Raw genomic sequence first — 21,851 nt, forward strand, 5'->3', positions numbered from 1 at the left:
GGGCAGGCGGGAATCGAACTCATGCGGAAGCGGCTTTAGATTCTCAGTGCTGTGCTTTAACCCGCTGCACCACCAGGGAGGGCCCAGATTTGCTTATTTTAAAAGGTTTGAGTGATGAATTTACCTCGGTACAAGAGATTCATCTAGCAACTAGCATGCCTGTGGCTGTAGTCTTGGGAGGCCTCCGATTCTAAAGAATCACCACTGTTCCTTTTACTGGGAATGCCATTATCCATCAAGTTCACTGTTTTTCTTGGCATGAGAGCAAGTGATGTCTCTAGACTCATTGTTCCCAGACACTAAATTATTTCATGGAACTTTCCCAATTTTGGTCTTATGTTCCAAACCTCTTTGAATATACACCCTTTTTCATTCTTCCTCCTCTCTCAACCCTGTGTATTATACTTTGTCATGAAGAGATATTTAACCTTTGGGATTGAAGCTCAGAAATGATTTTTCCCCCACTGTTGTTCCCTATCTCTCATTATCACTCTAAGTCACTGCAATCTCTCATAAGATTTGTCATCCTGGTGTCCTGGACATGGATGTTGGGCCCAGTGTGGGTCCTTCTTTTGCTGTGACTTAGTTCTTTTTTTTTTTTTTTCTGTTTCTTTTATCTTGTGTCTCTCATTAAATGAAGCATCCACTGACAGCAGAAATCCTTCTCAAGGTTAGACCATTCAGCATTGGATTCTGCAGACTGTCATCTAGCTTTAGTGAAGTCCCTGACTGAGAGTCTGTGCTGACTGAGAAGACAGATCAATACCTGTGAGGGCAAACAAAAGACAGAGACAAGAGACAGTCTAGGTGACAACAATGACATGCAGTGCTCAGATCAGTGTAAGGTAGCAAAGGGAAGAAGAACAAAGGCAGGTGGAGAGCCACCATTGGTGGAGGCAGAATTCAAATGAGCCAGGCTAAGGTAATAATTCCACACTCTCTTCATGATTTATCTCCTTCGCCTCTTCTAAGTCCCAGCCCTCATTCAATTATAAGAACATGTCCCATGCATAATAAATAGTGTCCTTGCTTGTTGCTGAAGGTCAACAGTGTAAAGGAAAATTTGATTTCCTATTTGGTTCACACTTCAAGTTTAAGGGACATCTAGTTCCTTCTGCACCTGATGTAGGAATCTTCCCAGCATATAGTGAAAGAGGTCACCCAGACTCTGCTTGAGCATGTACCCAAGATGGCTCTACAATGGTAGATGGTTGAGATTATAATACAGCTTGTCCTCATTAGAGTAAACTTGAGGTGGTCACTAAGACTGAGGACTTTGAGGCCATATGTTACAACATGAGTCTTGGTTTTTCTCCTTTTCAGCTGCACAACATTGGAGAACTATCCTGGGGGTCCTGAGCCTCAGTGTCCCTGTGATAATATGAGATCTTTGGGGATTTTGAAGACTGGGTGTTCTAGTGTATAGCAAATGCTGAGCACACTGCCTATAATGCTCATAATTTTTCAGTTATTGTTAATTCATACCTTTGTTCTTTTTATCATTGTTTCGAACTAAGAGTTATTTCCAGACCCTTCAGAATGGGGGATGCCATTCAATTTTCAGTTTCTTGCTTTGTGGCATCCAAGTGGCAGATGCAGAATTGCCCAAATTCCATGGAATATTTAGTCAGGAGTTAAAGTTTTTGGCATATGAAGAATAACCTTCCAATTGCACAGGTTGGTAGCACAATCCTATTTAGGTGGCAAAATTGCTTCTACATGTTGGAAGTTTACTGTCCTTTTGAGGTCATGGTTCTGTTTATTTTGGATCTGTAAATTATTTTTTTAATTAAGCCCCTTATCAAGAGTCAGAATGAGGGATTAAATATTGCTCCTGTAAAACTGGGAGATTCTCATTCTCTCAGTTTAAAACCTGTTTCCCTTAAATGGGGATTGAAAACAAAGGATACAGAGGTCCAGTCACCAGAGATGTATGCATTGGCTGTGCAAAGCCTGGATTTGGGTGAATTTCCCCAGGGTAGCACCTTTAAGTTATGAATGTTTTACTGTTCACTTTGCTATACTAAATCACCTTTCAACATCTTGTGTGTCTGGACTAATCAATTTCTATGTTGGGTAAAGTGAAAATCAAGGAGACCAAAAATATTTTTGATGCATAGCTCTACCTTTCAATAATCTCTTTCCAAGCCATTCTTTCATCCTCCTAAAATCATTATGTTCAGAGAAATTAGTAAGACTTAGATTTTAAAATAGAATTTTCTTTCCTCCCTCATTTCATCCTCCCCCTTATTCCTCCTCCTTATTATTGCAATTATTGCTTTCATAAGAGTGGCTAATTCTGATTTATCATATAGGCTTTCAGCCTATATATAATTTCTTCAAGAAGAATGCATTTCCATACATTTAACTGACTGTAATTAAGTATACGTAAATTACATTGTTGATGTCTATATATCCTCAATGCTTACAGCACTCTAAAGTCAGGAATTGAGCAGTATCTGTTTTGTTCAGGAACTGAGCAGTATCTGTTTGCTAAATTGGCTGCACTGATGGATGGATGACAAAATTACAAGGTAGGAATATAAATGCTTTGGGGTCTTATTAGAAATTTTCAAAGGTTGAAAGTTTTATTATCATCAACATTTAATTTTCTATTCATGCTGAATGGTCAGATACATAAATAACCCCTAATATCAGCTAATTAATAAAGCCCCATATTTCTCATCTGTTAAATTACAGGACCACTTAAACCTATTTCATATACTTAAGGAAATAATTAGCTTAAAATGAAATAAAGAAGTGGTCTGATGTAAAACACAATTCTAGTATTTCCTAAACTCAGTTTCTATAGGTTCAAGCTTTGTGTTCAGTAGGGTTTTAAAATCCCTAACCAGCAGACGCACAGATCAGCCAGATTAGAGGTGAGACAAGGGGCTCACAGGAGTCCCTCTGCTAGCTGACGCTGTCCTTGAGAAAGGAAGGAATATATGAGAAGTTTTATTTTTTTGCTAATTACACCTTTCTGGATATTTTCATAAGACTCAGAGTAATGAAAATAGGTCTGCAAAGGGTAAGATAAATGCAAATCAAGCGAATGTAATAACTTTTATGTTTTTACTATCAAGTGCATGGAAGACAGGTCGTAATGCATTTACCAACTCATTTAATTTTCAAAAGCAGTTTTCAAAAATACTTTTAACAAATGATGGACTTCAGACTCAGAGTTTGAGTTACTTTCTAAAGATGGAAAAATTAACAAGTGACTGATGAACTAGGATTAAGGTCCATATATATAGTATGTTAAAAACAACATTTTTTTGACTGATAGACCAGCATTTTCCATTTGAATATATACAATCAGTATACATGAAGTGATTGTAAATGATATACTAAAAAGACATTTATTTTTCGAAATTTATTTACCAAATATTATCTAGAACACAATAAATGCATTTATATTGAATAAAACAAATTCAAAATATATAGGTGTGTTATACGTAAGACACGGACTTGACAAAATCCTAGGTGTGGTGTACGCATGTCTGAGCTTTGGAACCCGGCAGCGCTAGCGCCTCACAAGCCCCGCCTGGAGCTAAGCACATGCTTAACTGACAGGAACACGGAGCCAGTGGTAATCTCCCAGGGCCACCAAAGACAAGCCCAGCAGATTCCAACTCCCATCCCAGCCTATGCAGCCCGACCCCTCACCGTGGCGCTCCTGTTCTCCTCAGCTGCCGCCTCACAGCCTCTTTGAGCTCCTTGTTGCGCAGGCTGTAGATGAAGGGGTTGAGGAAGGGGGTGAGCACCGAGTAGACCACTGCCAGAGCGCGGTCGTAGTCCAGCGAGTAGCTCTTCTTCAGCCGCACGTACATGAAGAGGATGCTGCCGTAGAAGATGACCACCACTGTGAGGTGTGAGGCGCAGGTGGAGAAGGCCTTTTTCTTGCCCTCGGCTGAAGGCACCCTCAACACCGAGCGCAGGATCAGCATGTAGGAGCTGAGGATCAACAGGAAGGTGGCCAAGATCTTGCAGGAGTTGATGACAAAGTCCACGAACACGTTGATCGATGTGTCAGTACAGGCCAAACTCAACACAGGAGGGAAATCACAGAAGATGTGGTGAATGTGATTGGGGCCACAGAATGGGAGGCGGGAGACCAAGGAGATTTCCACCACTGGCCCAGCCAGGCCTCCCAGCCAGCAGCACGCTGCGATCCTGACACAGCGGGCTGAGGTCATGAGGGTGGGGTAGTGCAGGGGCCGGCAGATGGCAAGGTACCTGTCATAGGCCATGGCTGTGAGCAGATAGCACTCGGTCGCCCCAAGAGAGTGAAAGAAATAGATCTGCAGGAGGCACCCAGAGAAAGAAATGGCCTTCCTCTCACTCAGCAAGTTGGACAACATCTTGGGGATGGTGGCGGCTGTGTAGCCAAGCTCCAGTAAGGAGAGGATGCTGACAAATTGGTACATGGGTGTGTGTAGCTTGGAGTCCAGGAAGACCACCAGGAATATCAGCAGGTTGCCCAGGATGGTGGTGAGGTAAATGAGCAGTAAGAGGAGGAAGAGGTAAATTTGGATGCCCCGAAGCTGGGGGAAGCCCAGAATGATGAACTCTGTCACCCGGCTCCAATTCCCGGTATCCATTGCTCATCACTCAGGTTCCTGGAATGTGTAATAGGCAACGACAAGGAAGGAGGTTGGGCCATAGAAGTCCTAACCAGAAGGTGACTCTTGAAGTACACACCCTATCTCAAGTAAAGCATGAGAGGCCCACCCCCCATTAACAGCCCCTCCACAGCACCCACCGTGACATCAGACTTCAATGCCTTGACTGCATAACCCCCATAACCCTTTCTGTAAAGTACTTGATTTGCAAAATGGAACCTAAATAGATGTAGAAATTTAATTATTCCTCATCCAAGGCTTACATGATCATTTATAAATATTCCTTATATAAGACATAAATGATCATTTTTAACTGATAAAATATTGCTAGAGTTCTGCATTGAGATTAAATTATTTGAGTTATATATTTTTATTTCTAATTTCAGTTTATTTTCTTCAGTTTTCTGACTACTGAAGAATCGGTCCTTTCATCTCTGCCACCTCCTTCCCATTTTGAGTCCCCACCCATTTCAGGAGCAATAGGTAAGTATTTTAATGTCGTTTGGACACTGGTGAGAATTCCAATCAAAGGTAAAGAGGTTTGAGTAAATGAGAGTGACAGGAAACCAGAAGACAAGCTCTGGTTTTGCATTTCTATCTCATTTGTGGCCACTCCATCAATCTGTTCCATCAATTCCCTGTGACCAAACTCAGATATACTTTTCTGATTTATTGCTTCACCGATAGTAAATATTTGTGTTCTACTGTGTTACGGTCAATGAAATGGAAATTTATCAAGCATTTTCTGTATTCTCAGAAATATACTTAGAATAGAGGTTAACCAGCCAAATAAAAGGTGGCACCTGAACTTAAGAAACTACTATTCTAACAGAGAAGATAGAAAGCAACTAGTTGACCCATCATCTTCTACTGCATGTCATCAGCCTAGACACCTGCCATTATTCTCGTACAGTAAACATGGGAAATTGGGCTCCCAATCTCTCTCTCCTGATGCACTTCCCTCACGGCCATGGCTCCATCTCCTTCTCTGCCCCAAACACAATGCCCCCAGAGCATTGCCTGTTCTCATTCCCTCTAGTTACATCCTCTAAGTTCCCTTCTGCACCTAGTCACAACCTTCTGTCCTACCAGCTGAGCTTTCAAAAGGTGTCTAAACTACTCTAATTAGATGCTCATCACTACTTCATCAACACTTTTCCCTTCTCAGAGACGCCATCAATCTGAGACTTGTTCAGTTTAGTCTGTGCCTCAGCCCTTAGTTAGTTGGACATCAGTAGTCCCTGCTTCTACTCTTTGCTGGATGCTTCGGTGGCTACATTCCACTTCTCCATCTCCTCATTGAAACTTATTTTTTTATCATAGCTCACTGATGTCAGAGTTTGTTCTTCTTTTTTTTTTTTTTAAGATTTATTTATTTATGCATATAGAACTGGGGTACAGGCCAGAGGTGCAGGGGAGGTGAGAGGATTCACCAGAGACAGAGTGGGGAGCAGAACAGTCAGATCGTCGAAGTACACTGTTAAGGGGAGCAGCAGGCGGGTCAGGAGAGGTCTGCTGTGCCATGTGGATCACCTCTGGGGGGGGGGGGATCGAACTCATGCTGAAGTGGCTTTAGCTTCTTAGTGCTGTGCTTTAACCTGCTGCCCACCAGGGAGGGCCAGAGTTTGTTCTTTTCTCTTCTTTATGTAAACTCACTGCCTTGTTAAGCCATTCAATGACATAGTGTAAAACTACATGTCTTCTACATGTTGAAGACTTCTAAATCAATTTACCAGTGGATATTTTTGTCCCCTACTCTAGAATCCTTTTGCCTCTCCTTGAGAAAAATCTAATATTCATCTCAGACTTAGCTCCTGTGGGTGTTATTCATAGTTAGTCCTGTCTTGAATAATGACAATAGCAATCTTTCAGCTTATAGATTAAAACCCTAGTAATCACCATTGTCACTATCTTTCTCTCATCTTTCCAGGATCTCTTTTTACTACCTTGGCTTGAACTCCTGCTATTATATAATGGACTTTAGTCTTTGTGTTTGTCCATCTCTAGCCTGATCTCAACACAACAACAAACAGAATGATCCTTTTAAATCTTAAATCAGCTCCTGATTCAGGTTCTGTTCAGATCTGTTTAGTAACTAAACATTATATATCATTTGTTGTAGCTGCTTGTTTCCCCTAGATTTTTTTCCCAAAAAGTACCACCTGGATAGCTTTTGATTTCTAAGCCTTTGATCAAATCCCTGCCTTTTATAAATCCAGTCTACCTCAGTCCATTCCTATAGCCATGTTCTATATTCATATCACTTTTTCCTACCGTACACTTAATTTTTTTTAATAGTAGTGATCATCTTCTAACACTATAGGATCTAGCTGTTCATTATTATGAACTATACAGTAGGGACTGCTGTATAGACTACAGCAGTATTACATGTTAACATGCTCACAACTCAAGAAATACTTGTTAAATAAAAAGTCAATGATGGGGATGTGGCAATGACAAGTCCTTACCTGGTCTGATGGTGGGGACACTGCTCTGACCTGGCTTTGGCAGCCCAGGCTCTGTGCAGAGACTGGTGTTGGAAGAATACTCTCTGCTTACACCCTTCCTCTCATTTACAATGTTGCATCCAGCACTCCTGGGATGTGAAAGAGCTGAGTTTAGCACCTCATGGAGCCTCTGGGAGTAAGACAGCTGTAAAGATTCCCCTCCCATAACCTCTCTTCTTCACAGTCCTAGAGAGACAGAAGCCTTGGGAGTAGGCCTCCTGGGGTCTGCAGTACTCTCTTTGAAGGGAACAGACTGGAGAAAGTTCATTAGCTGACGGTCCTTCCTCAGTTCACCCTCAGCTCACAGGCTAACAGTTACTGTTGTCCAAGTGGAGATAGAGACCCTCAAGGCAGTGCTTTTTCTGAAAGACATTAATTTGATGTGGGCTCTTCAGGGTCACATGGGTTCCTGGTGTGCAGCCTGCAGAGCACAGCCCTCTGTGATGATGGCTTTCTAGCATGGCTGACCTTCCACAGGTGAGAGGAGGTGAGTGACATGGACTCTGTGGGCTCCTAACCCTTCGTGAAGTCACACATGGTCACTCCCCACTCCAGTCCTCTTGCTCTGAGGTCACCTCCACCTCCAGACTTGGATTCAGTCCCGACTCCTTTTACCCTACTGGGACATGGCCCCCCAATTCATGTTTGACTTGTACTAGTTTATATGAAGAAGATAACCACTTTCCTCACACAAAAGCAGTCGTGATCAAATGTGATCATGAATGTGCAATATGCATCTACAATTATAATATATTCTATAAAATGATTTAAATAACTTTTTACTTTTCCAATCACATCAATACCTTCAGGAATTTTCATCTAAATGTTTCCTTTTCTGCCTGTTAATCTACTCCTTGAAGATTTTTTTTTAAAACCTAGCTGCAGGCCCTCCCTGGTGGCGCAGTGGGTTAAAGCACAGCCCTGAGAATCTAAAGCCACTTCCGCATGAGTTCAATCCCCGCCTGCCCCGGAGGTGACCACATGGCATGGCAGACCTCTCCTGGCCCGCCCGCTGCTCCCCTCAGCAGTGTACTTCATCGATCTGCCTGTTCTGTTCCCCGCTCTGTCTCTGGTGAGGCCTCTCATCGCCCCTAAGCCTCTGGCCTGTACCCCAGTTCTGTATACACAAATAAATAAATCTTAAAAAAAAAACAAAACCTAGCTGCAAGGGTTATTTGACTTTTTGTTTATTGTGGCTAAACAAACATAATCACAGTTGTTATTAATTATTTTGGTGATAATGAATATTTTATAAGAACTATTTAATTAATTATTAATCAGTAAGTGCTTATTAATTTTTAATATTTAATGTTTATTAATATAAACCATAATTTAATTTTTGAGTGAAAGTGTTAGTTTGACTCAAAATAACTATTTTTATCTATTCACTCACTGTTACAAATAATAACTTACTGATTATAGTTAGTCATTATATCTTTATTCAAGTTTCTAATATCTCCTTAAGTCAATTATGGGTCAAATTACCACTGATTTTATTTAAATTTTTCATTCTTCTCTATTTCATTTTTAATAGCTTCTTTTCTGTGAAGCTATAAATATGTGTTCTTTCTTTGAAAGCCTCCACCAACTCTATCACCTCCTATCCAACTACCCTATCTCTATAGGTATGTAAGTGAGTGTTGAACTACAGATTTTCCTATGCAAAGATACTCTCATTGACCATAATGTTATCAACTCCTACAGACAAAGCCTAACTGCATCTACAGTACCGAGCCCTTTGTAATTTTTTACTGCCTCATGACTGAACCAGCTGAAGAAAGTAGGATCACCCACCCCCAAACTAGCTTCTTTAGCATAAAGTCTATGCTTGTGCTAGTCCTTATATGCTATGTTATATTTTAGCCTGATTATTTTTAAGAAAGTACAGACAGAGAAGAAACTCAAAAGCAGGTAATTATAGGAGACATTTAAATTTCTAAGGGAAATCTTTTCTAGGGCGTCGCCTCTCTGTACCAAGAAGCGAATGATGACAAAATCCCACAAGTTCCTACCCATGAAGACGGCAAAATCTAAAATCTGCCCAACAGACATACACTTTGCTTTTCCTGATAATTTTTCACAATTTTTCCTGATAACTATAAACATTTGCTAAAGTATTTAAGGAAACTAAGAGTAACTCATGTGCCTCAGCTAGGGACTTGATAAAAAAATCGTGGTAGTCCATGTAACTGAATACTACTCAGCAATAAAAAGGAAAAAACACTGAAGCATGGCCCTCCCTAGTGGCACAGCGGGTTAAAGCATAGCACTAAGAAGCTTAAGCCACTACTGCATGAGTTGGATTCTCCGCCTGCCCTGGGGGTGACCACATGGCGCGGCAGACCTCTCCTGACCTGCCCACTGCTCCCCTCAGCAGTGTACTTTGTCGATCTGCCTGTTCTGCTCCCCTGAATGTCTCTGGTGAATCCTCTCACCCTCCGCATCTCTGGCCTGTACCCCAGTTCTGTATGAATAAATAAATCTTTAAAACAAACAAACACTGAAGCATGCAAAAAATACAGATGAGCTCCAAACGCATTATGCTAAGGAAAGTCACCAGATTCATTGATACCATTGAGAGCAATGTTAAGACTATATTTTTTAGATATTCTGAAAAAGGCAACATAGGAACTAAATATAGATTGAAGGTTGCCAGGGGCTGCAAGTGTGTAGATCAACTACAAAGAATCGTGACCTGGAGGTATTTGGAGCTGGTAGAATGAGTCTGTTTCTTGAGTGTAGCGGTGGTTATACCTTATGTATATGTCAAAACTTGTAGAGATTTGCATTAAAAAGTGAATTTTGCTGCATGTGTGTATGTAGACTTTACTTTTAGAAAGGAAATAACAAGAAGGAATGAAATTTAAGGCAAACTACTTAACACCCCCTATGTCCTTATTTTCTTGCCTTTGTGTCTTTATTAGTACTGCTTATTAAACATTAAGTCATCTTACCTAGTAACAAGTAATGCATTTAATTTTAACATCAAATTTACTTAAAAGTTTTCCTTTTTAATCTGTGTCATAAAGCCTCTATCACAATCCTTAAAATTCCTGTCTCTCTCTGAAAATTCTTTAACTAGTAATGATGTTACTGGATTTTTTTCCTGGTATTTGATGTGTCTTGCTGATGTAATATCTACTAAAGATGGTTGTGTAAGTCTCCAATGACCTGGTGAATCTACTCCCAGACATGCACCCAGCCAAAAGAAAATAATATTTCCTCAGAGATGAAAATTGGAAATCACTGCAATTTTTATCCAAACAGCATTAAATGCTTGCTTATTCTCACAACAGAAGTCTACACAGAGTGAGAGTGGAAGACTGGCAACTAAGAGAGACAACATAAGATTGTGTCGATGGAGAGAAACTAGTCGTTTGGTGATGTTACCGATACACAATTAAAAAGCTGGGCTTCTGAAACTGATATAATGTTAAAATTCAATGTTGCCTCAATAAAATTATTCTTTAAAAAAGAGACAATTCAGACAGAGAACAACATAGAATATATGAGTCAGTTTATGTAAAATACAAAAGTATTTCATCTAGAGAACTAGGAGTTGTTTGGTTATTTATTATAGTTGAGGGAAGGAGAGAAGGAGGGAACTGATTGTCTAGGAGTATGGGAAAACTTTGGCGAAGTTTCCTATGATCGGAAGGCACACCTAATTAAAGAATCTGGATGCTCATCAAGTTCATTCAATTCATTGAGTCGCACATTTGTGTTCTGTAAGATTTTTGCCATATGTAAATTACAATAATCATTTAATTGATAACCTATTATTTATCTTACACATTTTGCATCTACCTTACATGTTCTGCTTAGCTATAGGTTTTACATAATAAAAGGGTTATAGTGTGATATATTTTAATAGTGTAAGATAATCAGAGTAAAACAAACTAGGAAGCAGGAAGAAGCAAATTGAGTTCCTTTGAAATTTAGATTCTGGAACACTCAAAATGAGAAATGGAGGAGATGTAAGAGAGAGCAGGAAATTCTACATGTACTAACAATTAAGTATTTCTCAGCATTAATAATTAACCTTAGCATGGGGCTCCAGTAGTAGAGGTTTAGAATCAGGAATGTGTCATTAAAGACAAAACATGTCAGTTAGAAAAGTGGGAACTTTATTACATTCTTCATTTATTACATTTTTATTGAATACTCATCATGTTTATATAATTGCTAGACTCTGCACATGTGGCAATATATCTGGATATAGACTTATTGGAAAGAGCATATATATATATGTGTGTGTGTGTGTGTATGTATGTATGTGTGTGTTACACACAAAAGTGTCTACCATACTCATCTTGAAGAAGACAAAAATAATTCAAAGAAAAAATATAAAGAGACGAACTAGGTTGGGTCTTCAAAAGTTCTCAGAGAAAATGTCATTCAAAGGAGACATTTGAACAATGAAGTATAAGTCTGCTGAAAATTTTCAGTTTTAATGGATAATGCAAAGCTCCTGAAGCCAAGAAGGTGAAGCAAGAGTAGGAGCATGAAGAATAGACAGACTATTAGTGCATTAATGCAGCTGAGCAGTGTTGGAGACTAATACTAAAGAGAGAGGAAAACAGGCATCAGGATATATTTTGAAGAAAATTCACCACATTTAACAGTGCATTATAACTTCAGGTTAGTGAAATAGTTATTTGAAACTTTCTGGGTGAAGGACAGGGACAAAGACATACCTTTCAGATTGGAAATTTGAAGATTTACTTGTGATGTTACTAAACATTCAGCGAACAGAAATGATAATCTTGTGAGAACACTTGCAGAGTTTGGGAAGGAATGAAAACTTCATATTTGACATGAGGTTTAAATTTCTGGATTCTATCTAGATAGGGTTGTTAAGTAGGCTCTTGGATACATAAGTCTAAAGCTCAGTAGAGAGTTCTGGTTTGGAAATAAAACTTCAGGAATTGGCCCTCCATGGTGGTGCAGCAGGTTAAAGTACAGCACTAAGAAGCTAAAGCCACTTCAGCATGAGTTCGATCCCTGACCCAGAGGTGGTCCACATGGTGCGGCAGACCTCTCCTGACCCACCCGCTGCTCCCCTCAGCAGTGTACTTCGTCAATCTGCCTGTTCTGCTCCCCACTCTGTCTCTGGTGAATCCTCTCACTGTCCCTACACCTCTGGTCTGTACCCCAGTTCTGTATGCATAAATAAGTAAATTTATTTTAAAAATTCAGGAATTATTGGCAGAGAGAAGGATGGAATTCAAAGCCATAGGGATAGCTGTGAACACTTTGGATGACAGTGCTCTAGGACCAAGGAGACAGCATTTGAGAACCAATAGAGAGATCAGAAGAAAAACATGAGGTAAATGGTAGCATGAGAACTAAGAAACCAGTGGTTTTAATTAAGAAACAGTCATGAGTCATATGGCTCCAGATTTCAAGAAAAAGAAAAGACAAGAAAGATTGGTGGGTTTGGCAGCATGAAAGTACTTACTGACTTTGGTTAAATATAGTTAAAAGGTCTAAGCCAAAGTCAGATTGGAAAAGAATGAAAAGTGAACAGGAAGAGTGAGCAGGTGATAACTGTACTATGAGTTATCTCAGAGGGTAGATTGGAAAGGGAACAGAGAAATAGAATTAGACTGGCTGGAAATGTGTGTCTAGGGAATGAGTGTGTTTTTGTTGTTAGACTAGAGACAGTAAAGTGTTGTTTAATATCGAAAATGTGGGTTAAGTAAAAAATGGAAAGACTGAAGTAAAGATGTAGGAAATAGAAGAGACATTCGGAAGCAAAGTGTTTGAGGAGATGGAATCCATTGTGTGGATGACGATGGGAAGACTATTTAAGGTCAGGACAGAGATACACAGAATTTTTATCAGCTGGACTTTGCAACATAACAAGGACTTTGAGAGAAAAGTCAATGGTGAGAGGGACTGGTTTTGTCCTCTTTGCGGAGGATGGTCCTCTTGATGGCCCTAATGAGTTCCTTGTTACGAAGGCTGTAGATGATGGGGTTGGCCAGGGGTGTGACTACAGAGTAGACCACAGCAAATGTCCTGTCAAGCGTGGGTGAGTAGCTCTTCTTTAGCCGTACATACATGAAGATGATGCTCCCAAAGAAGATAAGAACCACAATGAGATGGGAGGCACAAGTGGAGAAGGCCTTCTTCCTCCCTGCTGTTGTCTTTATCTTTAGTACAGCCGCAATGATTCTTCCATAAGAAGACATAATAAAGAAGAAGGTGATAAGGATGATGAAAGAGTTGATGGCAAAGTCAACTACAACATTAATGGATGTGTCTTTGCAGGCCAGGCTCAGCAGAGGTGGGAAGTCACAGAAGATGTGTGGAATTTCATTGTCGCCACAGAAGGGGAGCTGGGAGACGAGGATAACTTCAGAAATGGGACACAGGAAGCCTGTAGTCCAACAGCAAGCGGCCATCTTGAAACAGAGTGTTGGGGTCATAATGGCAGGGTAGTGGAGAGGTCGGCAGATGGCCAGGTACCGGTCATAGGACATGGCAGTGAGAAGGTAGCATTCTGAAGCCCCTAGTGAGTGGAAGAAGTAGGTCTGAAGGAGGCAACCTGCGAAAGAAATGGTCTTTTTCTCACTGAGAAGATTAGCTAGCATCTTGGGAATGGTGGTGGCCGTATACCACAGCTCCAGGAAGGAGAGAATACTGACAAAGTGATACATAGGAGTGTGCAGGGATGCGTTCAGTCGTATGACTAGGAAGATGAGCAAGTTGCCAAAGATAGTGAACATGTATGCCAGCAGCAGCAGGAGAAATAGCCAGCCCTTGATCCGCCCCACATTGGGGAAACCAAGAAGCACAAATTCAGACAGTCTGGAGGAGTTGTGGTTCTCCATGGCAGGCTGGGTGGGGAGGAAGGAGAGAAAGTGAGTTTGCGGTGACAGTCCCATACAACTCAGAACTTCATTTCTCTTTATTGTTCTTTTATTTAAAAGCAACACTTTAATTCCTACTGTTCTATTAGTACTCTAAAATTAATAATAGCTAACTCCTATTAGCACTTACTGAGCATCACCTTTTTTACAAGTATTTGGCATTCAATATTTATTTAATTTGTACAAATCCAATGAACGTTGTCGTTATACTTCTTTTCTAGGTGATTAAATTCAGGAATCGAGAGATTATGAATCTTGTGTATTTCACATAGATCTCCTGTCACAGAAACAGACATTTTTGTCTGTCTTCCCTCCTAAACATCCTTTCCTCTTCCCAGAACATTCTGGCCCCTGCCACAATATGCCTTCCTCCTCCCCAGCCATAGTTTTTCCTCAGTAGAGTTTTACAGAGTCATTTTGTGAATGAGCATAACACAGGGGCAAGTCTCTTCTTGTTGCTTAGTTCTCCTCTGTAAACTTTTAGGGGGTACAGCTGTGCAGGTACAAGGGATTCAGATTCAGTAAGGTAAGACTCTGGGCTCCAGGGCTCAGTAGGTGGCTGGTTTACACACCCCATGGTCAAGTTCATGGGCACATTCAGCAGAACATAATTCTGACCACAGGGTTAAGGAGAAAGCTTTTCATTAGAAGGAAGTACTTTAGATGAATTTTCCAGAAAAACTAACAATTAGTGATAAGAGAAGATAAAATTTGGATAGAAAGACATGTGTAGACAGAGAAGACCAAACCCCATTTTAAAGAAACTGGGGTGGCTCACCTCAGCACCTGGGCCTCTTCCCAAAGATGCAGGGAGGCAGGGAGATATATTAGACAAATGATATGACCAGGTATGGAGTTTGAAATATCACTAGTAATTAATAATTTCACTCCAAGCTCAGAGTTGAAGATGTGAGCTTGCCTTGTGATTTTGCTAATGGAAAAATCTTGGAGAGACAGACCGATTGGTGAGTGAATGCAGACCAGAAAATAAACATGTAAAGTGGCTAATAGCATAAATCTAATTGATAAACCCTGCATTTCAGAAATGTACTTATAAAAATATAAGCCAGGAATACATACAAAGAGATGCAAAAAGAAAATAAATGTAAGTGAAAAAATGGCAAGAAACTCAAACAACAGGATTTGAAGAACACGAATTTTGATAGCCACTCAGCCCACCCGTAGTGCATTCCACATCAATAGGGCCATCCAGATTCTAGGCAGGCTGACAAATGGCCCTCTCGTTTATTTTGTAACCTTAACACCAGGCATAGTGACATCACATGACAGACATTCAATAAATCTCTTTAATCAAATTAATTCAAAAACTCATTTGATAATTAGTACAGCTCCCCAAAACCTTCCCTCCAACTCACGCCACTCATCCAAACCCAAACATTGCCCCCAATGCACGTGTCTTGCTGTGCGAACAAATAACCTGGGCATGGTATTTTTAAAGGTTAAATTGATTTAAAAAGAGTTTAAGGTTCTCTTTGTGGGTCTCCTCTGCTGAAATGGGGTGGCACACTCACCTCTGCAATCACAGGACACAGTTGTGTGGAAACAAATCTCTGCTGGGTCACAGCTCTGCCACCTGCCTCTCCTCACTGTGCATCAGCTTTGCCTCTTGTCCCCCTTTCTCTGTTGACCAGCTGCTTCTCATCCTTCAAAATGTAGTCAAACATGAACCCTTGAGGGAAGTCTTCCCTGACACCCAGAAAGAATCACCTTATCCTTGCTCTACGTCCTGACGCAGCCTGCACTTAGCAGCTGTGCTGCCTTTGTCGTGAGACTGTGTTTCCTGTAAGCTGTGGACACTCTGAGGATACTTACATTTCTGTGGCCGGAATCTGTTGTTTTTCAGTTGCACCTGAACATGCTCTGTCCTCTCTGTATTTCGAGCTCCACATATCTAGACAAAAGTTTCTTCACTAGATTTGCCTCCCACCCCCCAACCCTGTTAAAGAAATTGCAGTACTTTTATCCACCCAGAAAAATGTAATTGAAAACATTTTTTCAATTGAGGCTGTAGGTTCCCATACTGATAGTTTGTCTTCCTGCAAATTTGCTTTTCTGGAGCAGCTGTATTTGTAGGTCAATATAGTCTTAGAACAAGGAAGAGTTTCAGGAGTACTCTGAAGACCTCTGCATCCTGAATTTGCACCTGGCAAGTGTCTTCAGCCTCCCAGTGAGAGCCTGTATGGCTACTCAGAGACACACAAGGCCTCTTGCCTTGTCACAGTCTCCTCAGCAGGAGCGATTTCCCCAAAAAATTCCTTCTCTGCCCATGCAGGGCAGGAGGCAACTTCTCATGCCTCAGCATTTTTAAAGCAGGCACTAGCCCTGGTTGTAGAATAGATGTAAGTACTGACTAGAGAAAACAGTAGACATAAAGGCCTTTATAGTCCCCTCTAAATCTGCAACTTTATGATTCTGAATACTGAACACTCCAAATACTAGTTATTTAAATCATCTTCCTACTAACCCAAATTGAATCTCAGAATACTATCTCTTTCAGGTCTTTATTATGGTCCCACCTCTCAGACCCCAAGTGTCCTGGCTGGCGTTCCCCCATCACCTACCAGTCACGGAACATGATGCAGTATCTGCTCTCTCTTTCCTACCTCAGATATAGAGACCAAGACAGGCTCCAGGCACCTCTCCTCCTCCTTAGTGAGTCCCGTCCCCATGGGAAGAGTCCCCAGGGTCACCTTGAGTGCTTCAGGCCACGAGGGGTGTAGGCACAGGAGAGACCCCAGCCCCAGATGCAGGCATGACTCATGATGGGGTCCCAGGAGGGCACAGTAGAGAGGCCCGTCTGCCTTCTGGAGGGGGCTCAGAGGGGCCTCCCCTAGTGCACACTTCCTCCCCCTCCCATCCTCTTCAACACCTCTCTAACTTCTAAACAAACACTCTTGTATCTGGTTCTGAGTGATGACCCACTCTCTCTTCATAATTCACATAACTACATGCTCTCAGACCTCCCTTGTCTCAGTTGTAGCTTAGGAAGCTTATGTGCCACCAATTACGTCCACAGCTTTTTGCCTGATCCAGTTCCACACTGTTACCCATTTTAGAAGCTTCTCTGTAGGAGCAACCTGTTCTAGGGATGGGTGTGAGCGGGAGCTCCTATGAGAGATTTGGGGGACAGTGCAATGAAGCTGGGCTTGTGCTGGGTTGGATCCTGTCTGCTACTAGAACACAGTCTATGACTGAGTGTCTTAATGATTCTTTTTTTTTTAAAAGGTTTATTTATTTGTGCATACAGAACTGGGGTACAGGCCAGAGGCTCAGGGGCAGTGAGAGGCTTCACCAGAGACAGAGTGGGGAGCAGAACAGGCAGATTGACGAAGTACACTGCTGAGGGGAGCAGCGGGTGGGCCAGGAGAGGTCTGGCTCGCCATGTGGTCACCTCCGGGGCAGGCGGGAATTGAACTCATGCGGAAGCAGCTTTAGATTCTCAGTGCTGTGCTTTAACCTGCTGCGCCACCAGGGAGGGCCATCTTAATGATTCTTATCTAGAAGGAAGACTAAGTCTGTGTTTGGTAAAGAAGCAGCAATCACCCATTTTCTAGGAGAGGTGATTTTCCCTGTGATTTCTAGATTGAGCTCACTTTTAGGTTTGCTTGTATATGAATATTAAATGGCCTTTCCCCACCCCCCTCACCTCTTCATGACCTGAGTGACTGGATCTGATGTGGGTTTTCTGTGAGAACCATGGCTAGCTTTGAATTTCTCTGTCTGAGATAAAATATATGGTGGTCAGAAATCAAAGTCTAGTACTGGCTAGGTGACCTGTGCACTTCTTTCCCTCCCAGCTACTCTACCACTTTCCTTCCAGTGTTTCTAACATTGTTATCATTTTCTTGTTGAGGAACCATTGCATTACAAAGCTTCCACAATAAAGGTTCAACTATGAATTGTTTGAAATTCAGTTTTCATGAACTAAAATACACTCCTTGTCACTCACACCTGTTTATTCTAAAACGACCTTCTGGATCCAACACAACCCCATGGGTTTGGGGTAACTATTCTGCCTCCAAGATCTTTCCTGCCATTGAAGAATTTTCCTCTTAGCCTCAATATACTGGTCAGTCTTTCTCAGGCTGGCTTCAGTTTGTCTCACTCCCTGAAGGAGCAACAAGGCTATAGAGACTTTATATAGAAATAGAAATCATCATAATTCCCTAAGTTTTTATACCATAGTTCCCTCTCTCAGGAACACTCTAAAACAAAGTCCCATTTTGCACATGCCTATCCTGGACCTCCAGCAAGGGAACATCTCATTCATCTTTTAGATATGCTCTTCCACTTAACGAATTTGATTTAATACTCATTTTAATTATCAGCAAGTAGAATGTGAGCTGAGAAGCAGAAGCCCTTTATAATGTGATGACATTTTCTTTTAGTAAAAAAAATATGTCACTCAGTGTTTTGAAGCTTGTTTTATTTCACCTGGACAGATTTTAGAGCCTCCACTACCTACCATCCCTTTTTAAACATTCAGTCTCACGAGGGCAAATTATTGATTGCAAAGAGTAAGGTGGTTTTGATTGACTTTGCTGTGCTGTTGTCAAAAACTCTGAAGGAATCCTTTAACCTTAGGAATCCAAGTTAAGTCTATCTGCACCAACCGTCTAAACACCTTATTTTTCAACCTTCCTTCTGTTCGCTATCTGCTGGTCTTTGTAGCACAAGTTTCAATATGTTTACATGTGTATTTTTCCTCTTTTCATCAGTAAATTATAAGATCATTTGATAGATACCACCTTTTAAAAATATTTATTTATTTATGCATACAAGAACTGGGGTACCAGCCAGAAGTGTGGATGGTAAGAGGATTCACCAGAGACAAATTGGGGAGCAGAACAGGCAGATCCTTTGAAATATATTTCTGGGGGAGTGGCCTGTGAGACAGGAGAGGGCTGCCTCTCTCCTGTGGGTCAGCTCCCTGGCTGGGGATTGATCCAGTGGTACGATGACTGTGGATAGCTTCATAGTGCTGAGACTTAACCACTTGCACACCAGGAAGGTGCCAGATACCACCTTTGATTCACAATATCATACAAGATCTAATATTGTTTTCTGTACAAAGTAGATCTCTAGTAATTATTTGTTGACAGAATTAGTTAATTTGTTTGCTGAGTGCCACTTGTATACACTTATCCTAAGTTAGTCTATGATATCCAAACTATGATCTGGTTTGAACTCCTCCTTGTCCCTCCTTGACCATCCAGATGAACACGGATTTTTTCTAGCCTCTAAATCCCAAGCTGTTCTTTTTCATTTTCCTCTTTCCTGTAGCAGGCTGCAATTATTTTGTGCATGTGTCTTATCATCCCAAAGCAATGATCGATGAGAATTTTAAACTTAATGCCCTCTTGTGCTGTGTCTCATCTCCCAGAGTGCTTGGCACTCTGCCTTGGTGAATCACGGGTGTGGCTGCTAATGGAAAAAGCAATGGAAATCCAGACCCTCCAGCTCCTCAGATCTTTGTTTCTTATTTCTTCTCCTCGCACCCCTAATACTGGAGTCAGGGCTCTGAAAACACACATCAGTTGTGTATTTTTGTGTTTATCTTACTTCGGTCCTTTGCAATCACAATGTGCTCCCTTGAACTCAAGAACAAATTCTTTGCATTCTACTTTCTATGTCCCATAGTTTCATGATCCATAGTCCAGAATAAATGAGGCAGAGGATCAAAGAATGGGGGAGGAGGATGGGCTGCCACTGAGCCAGTTGGTCATGATGTCTGTGTGCTCTTGGTGGTGTTAGAAGATGTATGTATGCCATACTTCAATAGTATTTTAATTAGTAGCCTACTATTTATCTTACGTGTTTTGTATTTCCCTACCTAGCTATAGGCTCTGCGAAATGAAAGCGCTACAGTGTGGCTTTTTTAAAAAAGAAGAGTAAGAGTAAAACAAACTGGAAAGTGGGAAGAAGCAAATTGAGTTCTGTAGATATTTAGGTTCTGCCAAACTAAAACTAAGGATGGAGGAGATATAAGAGAGCAGGAAGATGCTACATGCATTAGCACTTGATTTTTTTTCAGCATTAGTAATTAACATGGGAGTGGACTCCAATAGTGATTAGAACCAGGACAGGATCAGGATTATTTAGTTTAAGGACAAATTATGGTAGTTAGAAAAGTGGGTGAGCTTTTATATATATATATATTTTATCACATTTTCAATGAATAGGATTCATGTTTACATACTTGCTAGAGTCTGAAAAATGGCAAATAACCAAAGTGGCACGATTTCAGATCAAACGCAGTTTATAGGCTTATTGGTAGAGTAAGAAACTATATATCTACATATACACAACTGTGCCTATAAATATCAATTGTGATGCAAATTTTGAAGAAAATAAAATGTATCAAAAGTAAAAATAAAGAACACAAGTTAGGGTGGGTGCTCAAAATTTCTCTCAAAATTATCCTTTGAAGGAGATATTTGACAATGAAGAATGAGTCTACTGAAGTGTTTTGGGGTGAGATGACAGTCCAAAGATCCTGAAGCGCATAGTACTTAATGTATTTGAAGGATTCAGTGACGATGTGGCTAGATAAGAGGGAACTGATGGGAAAGAGCTGGGAGCCAGTGCTGGAGAGGCAGGAGCAATCTGTTGATCCATGCAAGGTTGAATGAGTTTTAGATGTATCTTAAATAAAACTAGAAATCTTTCATGGTTTTAAAAATGTATTACAACTTATATTCAAAACATGTCACTTTAGTTTAATGTGGAAAACGTAGAGAATGAACCAAAAGTAGGAATAATACAATATTGTTGTATTGTTGCAACTGAGTGATGTTAGTGATTTGTATATGGAGAGCATAGGTAAAGACAAAGAAAACAAAAAGATTTTAGGATATATTTTAAGGAAGTTCACTATATATTAATGTTCACTATATATTAAAACTAGGGTGGGAGAAGAAGTGAAATAAGTTATTTGAAATATTCTGACCCTTGCATAAATACAAAAGGATAACTTTCAGATTGAAAATCTGAAGATTTACCTTTGATGTACTAAACATTAAATGAATGGAAAATGCTAATCTTGTGAGAACACTTGCAGAGTCTAAGGAAAAAAAAGGACTTCATATTTGACATGAATTTTAATTTCTGGATTCTATCTTGACAGGGCTGTTAAATGGGTATTTGTATATAGCAGTCTAAAGCCCAGAAGAGAATTCTGGTTTAGGGATATAAATTCAAGAATTATTGGCAGAAATAAGGATGGAATTGAAATCCACAGGAGATAGTGCTCTAGAACCAAGAAGACTGTTTGAGGCCCAGTAGAGACAGCAGAAGAAAGATATGAGATATATGACAGCATGAGAAATAAGAAATTATTGTCTTTATAAAAAAAATAACCAGTCCTGCATCATATGCATCAAAAATTCAAAAAGGAAAAGAACAAGAAGGATCAATGGTCAGTATAAAGGTCATTACTGACCTTGGCTAATATTGGCTTAAAGGTCTAAGTCAAATTCATTTGAAATATTTGAAATCAGTTATCTTAGAGGGTGGATTAGAAAGGAAATAGAGAAAAAATAGACTTAACTGGCTGGAAATGTGTATCCAGGGAATGAGTGTGCCTTTTTGGATAAAATAGAAATAGTAAAATATTGCTCAAAGCTGAAAGTGTGGGTCAAGAAAAAAGTGAAAAGAATAAAGAAAATTGAAGAAACACATGCATAAACACAGTGTTTGAGGAGGTAAGAGCAGATGGAGCCCATTGTGTGATGATGGGAAGACTCTTCAAGGTCAGGACAGAGGCACACAGAAATTTTATCAGCTGGACTTTGCAGCATAAGAAGGACCTTGGGAGAAAG

General features: G+C 40.5%; 2 protein-coding genes across 2 annotated transcripts; both read right to left on the bottom strand.

Annotated features, from left to right (window-relative positions):
* Positions 1–3,665: 3,665 nt before the first annotated feature.
* LOC101624886 (olfactory receptor 6N1) lies at positions 3,666–4,607 on the bottom strand. The gene has a single exon (XM_004688071.2). The coding sequence runs from the start codon at positions 4,602–4,604 to the stop codon at positions 3,666–3,668; it is 939 nt and encodes a 312-aa protein (XP_004688128.1). The 5' UTR covers positions 4,605–4,607.
* Positions 4,608–13,017: 8,410 nt separating this feature from the next.
* Positions 13,018–13,971, bottom strand: LOC101619782 (olfactory receptor 6N2-like). Its single transcript, XM_004688358.1, has one exon. It carries the CDS (start codon positions 13,969–13,971, stop codon positions 13,018–13,020), a length of 954 nt encoding a protein of 317 aa, XP_004688415.1.
* Between the last annotated feature and the right edge of the window lie 7,880 nt (positions 13,972–21,851).

Source organism: Condylura cristata, unplaced genomic scaffold (assembly GCF_000260355.1).
Source record: "Condylura cristata isolate star-nosed mole 26May11 unplaced genomic scaffold, ConCri1.0 scaffold00024, whole genome shotgun sequence".
NCBI classification, from domain to species: domain Eukaryota; kingdom Metazoa; phylum Chordata; class Mammalia; order Eulipotyphla; family Talpidae; genus Condylura; species Condylura cristata.

Excerpts from the sequence above, each read along its gene's own strand:
- LOC101624886 (XM_004688071.2), bottom strand. The coding sequence starts at position 4,604 with ATGGATACCGGGAATTGGAGCCGGGTGACAGAGTTCATCATTCTGGGC.
- LOC101619782 (XM_004688358.1), bottom strand. The coding sequence starts at position 13,971 with ATGGAGAACCACAACTCCTCCAGACTGTCTGAATTTGTGCTTCTTGGT.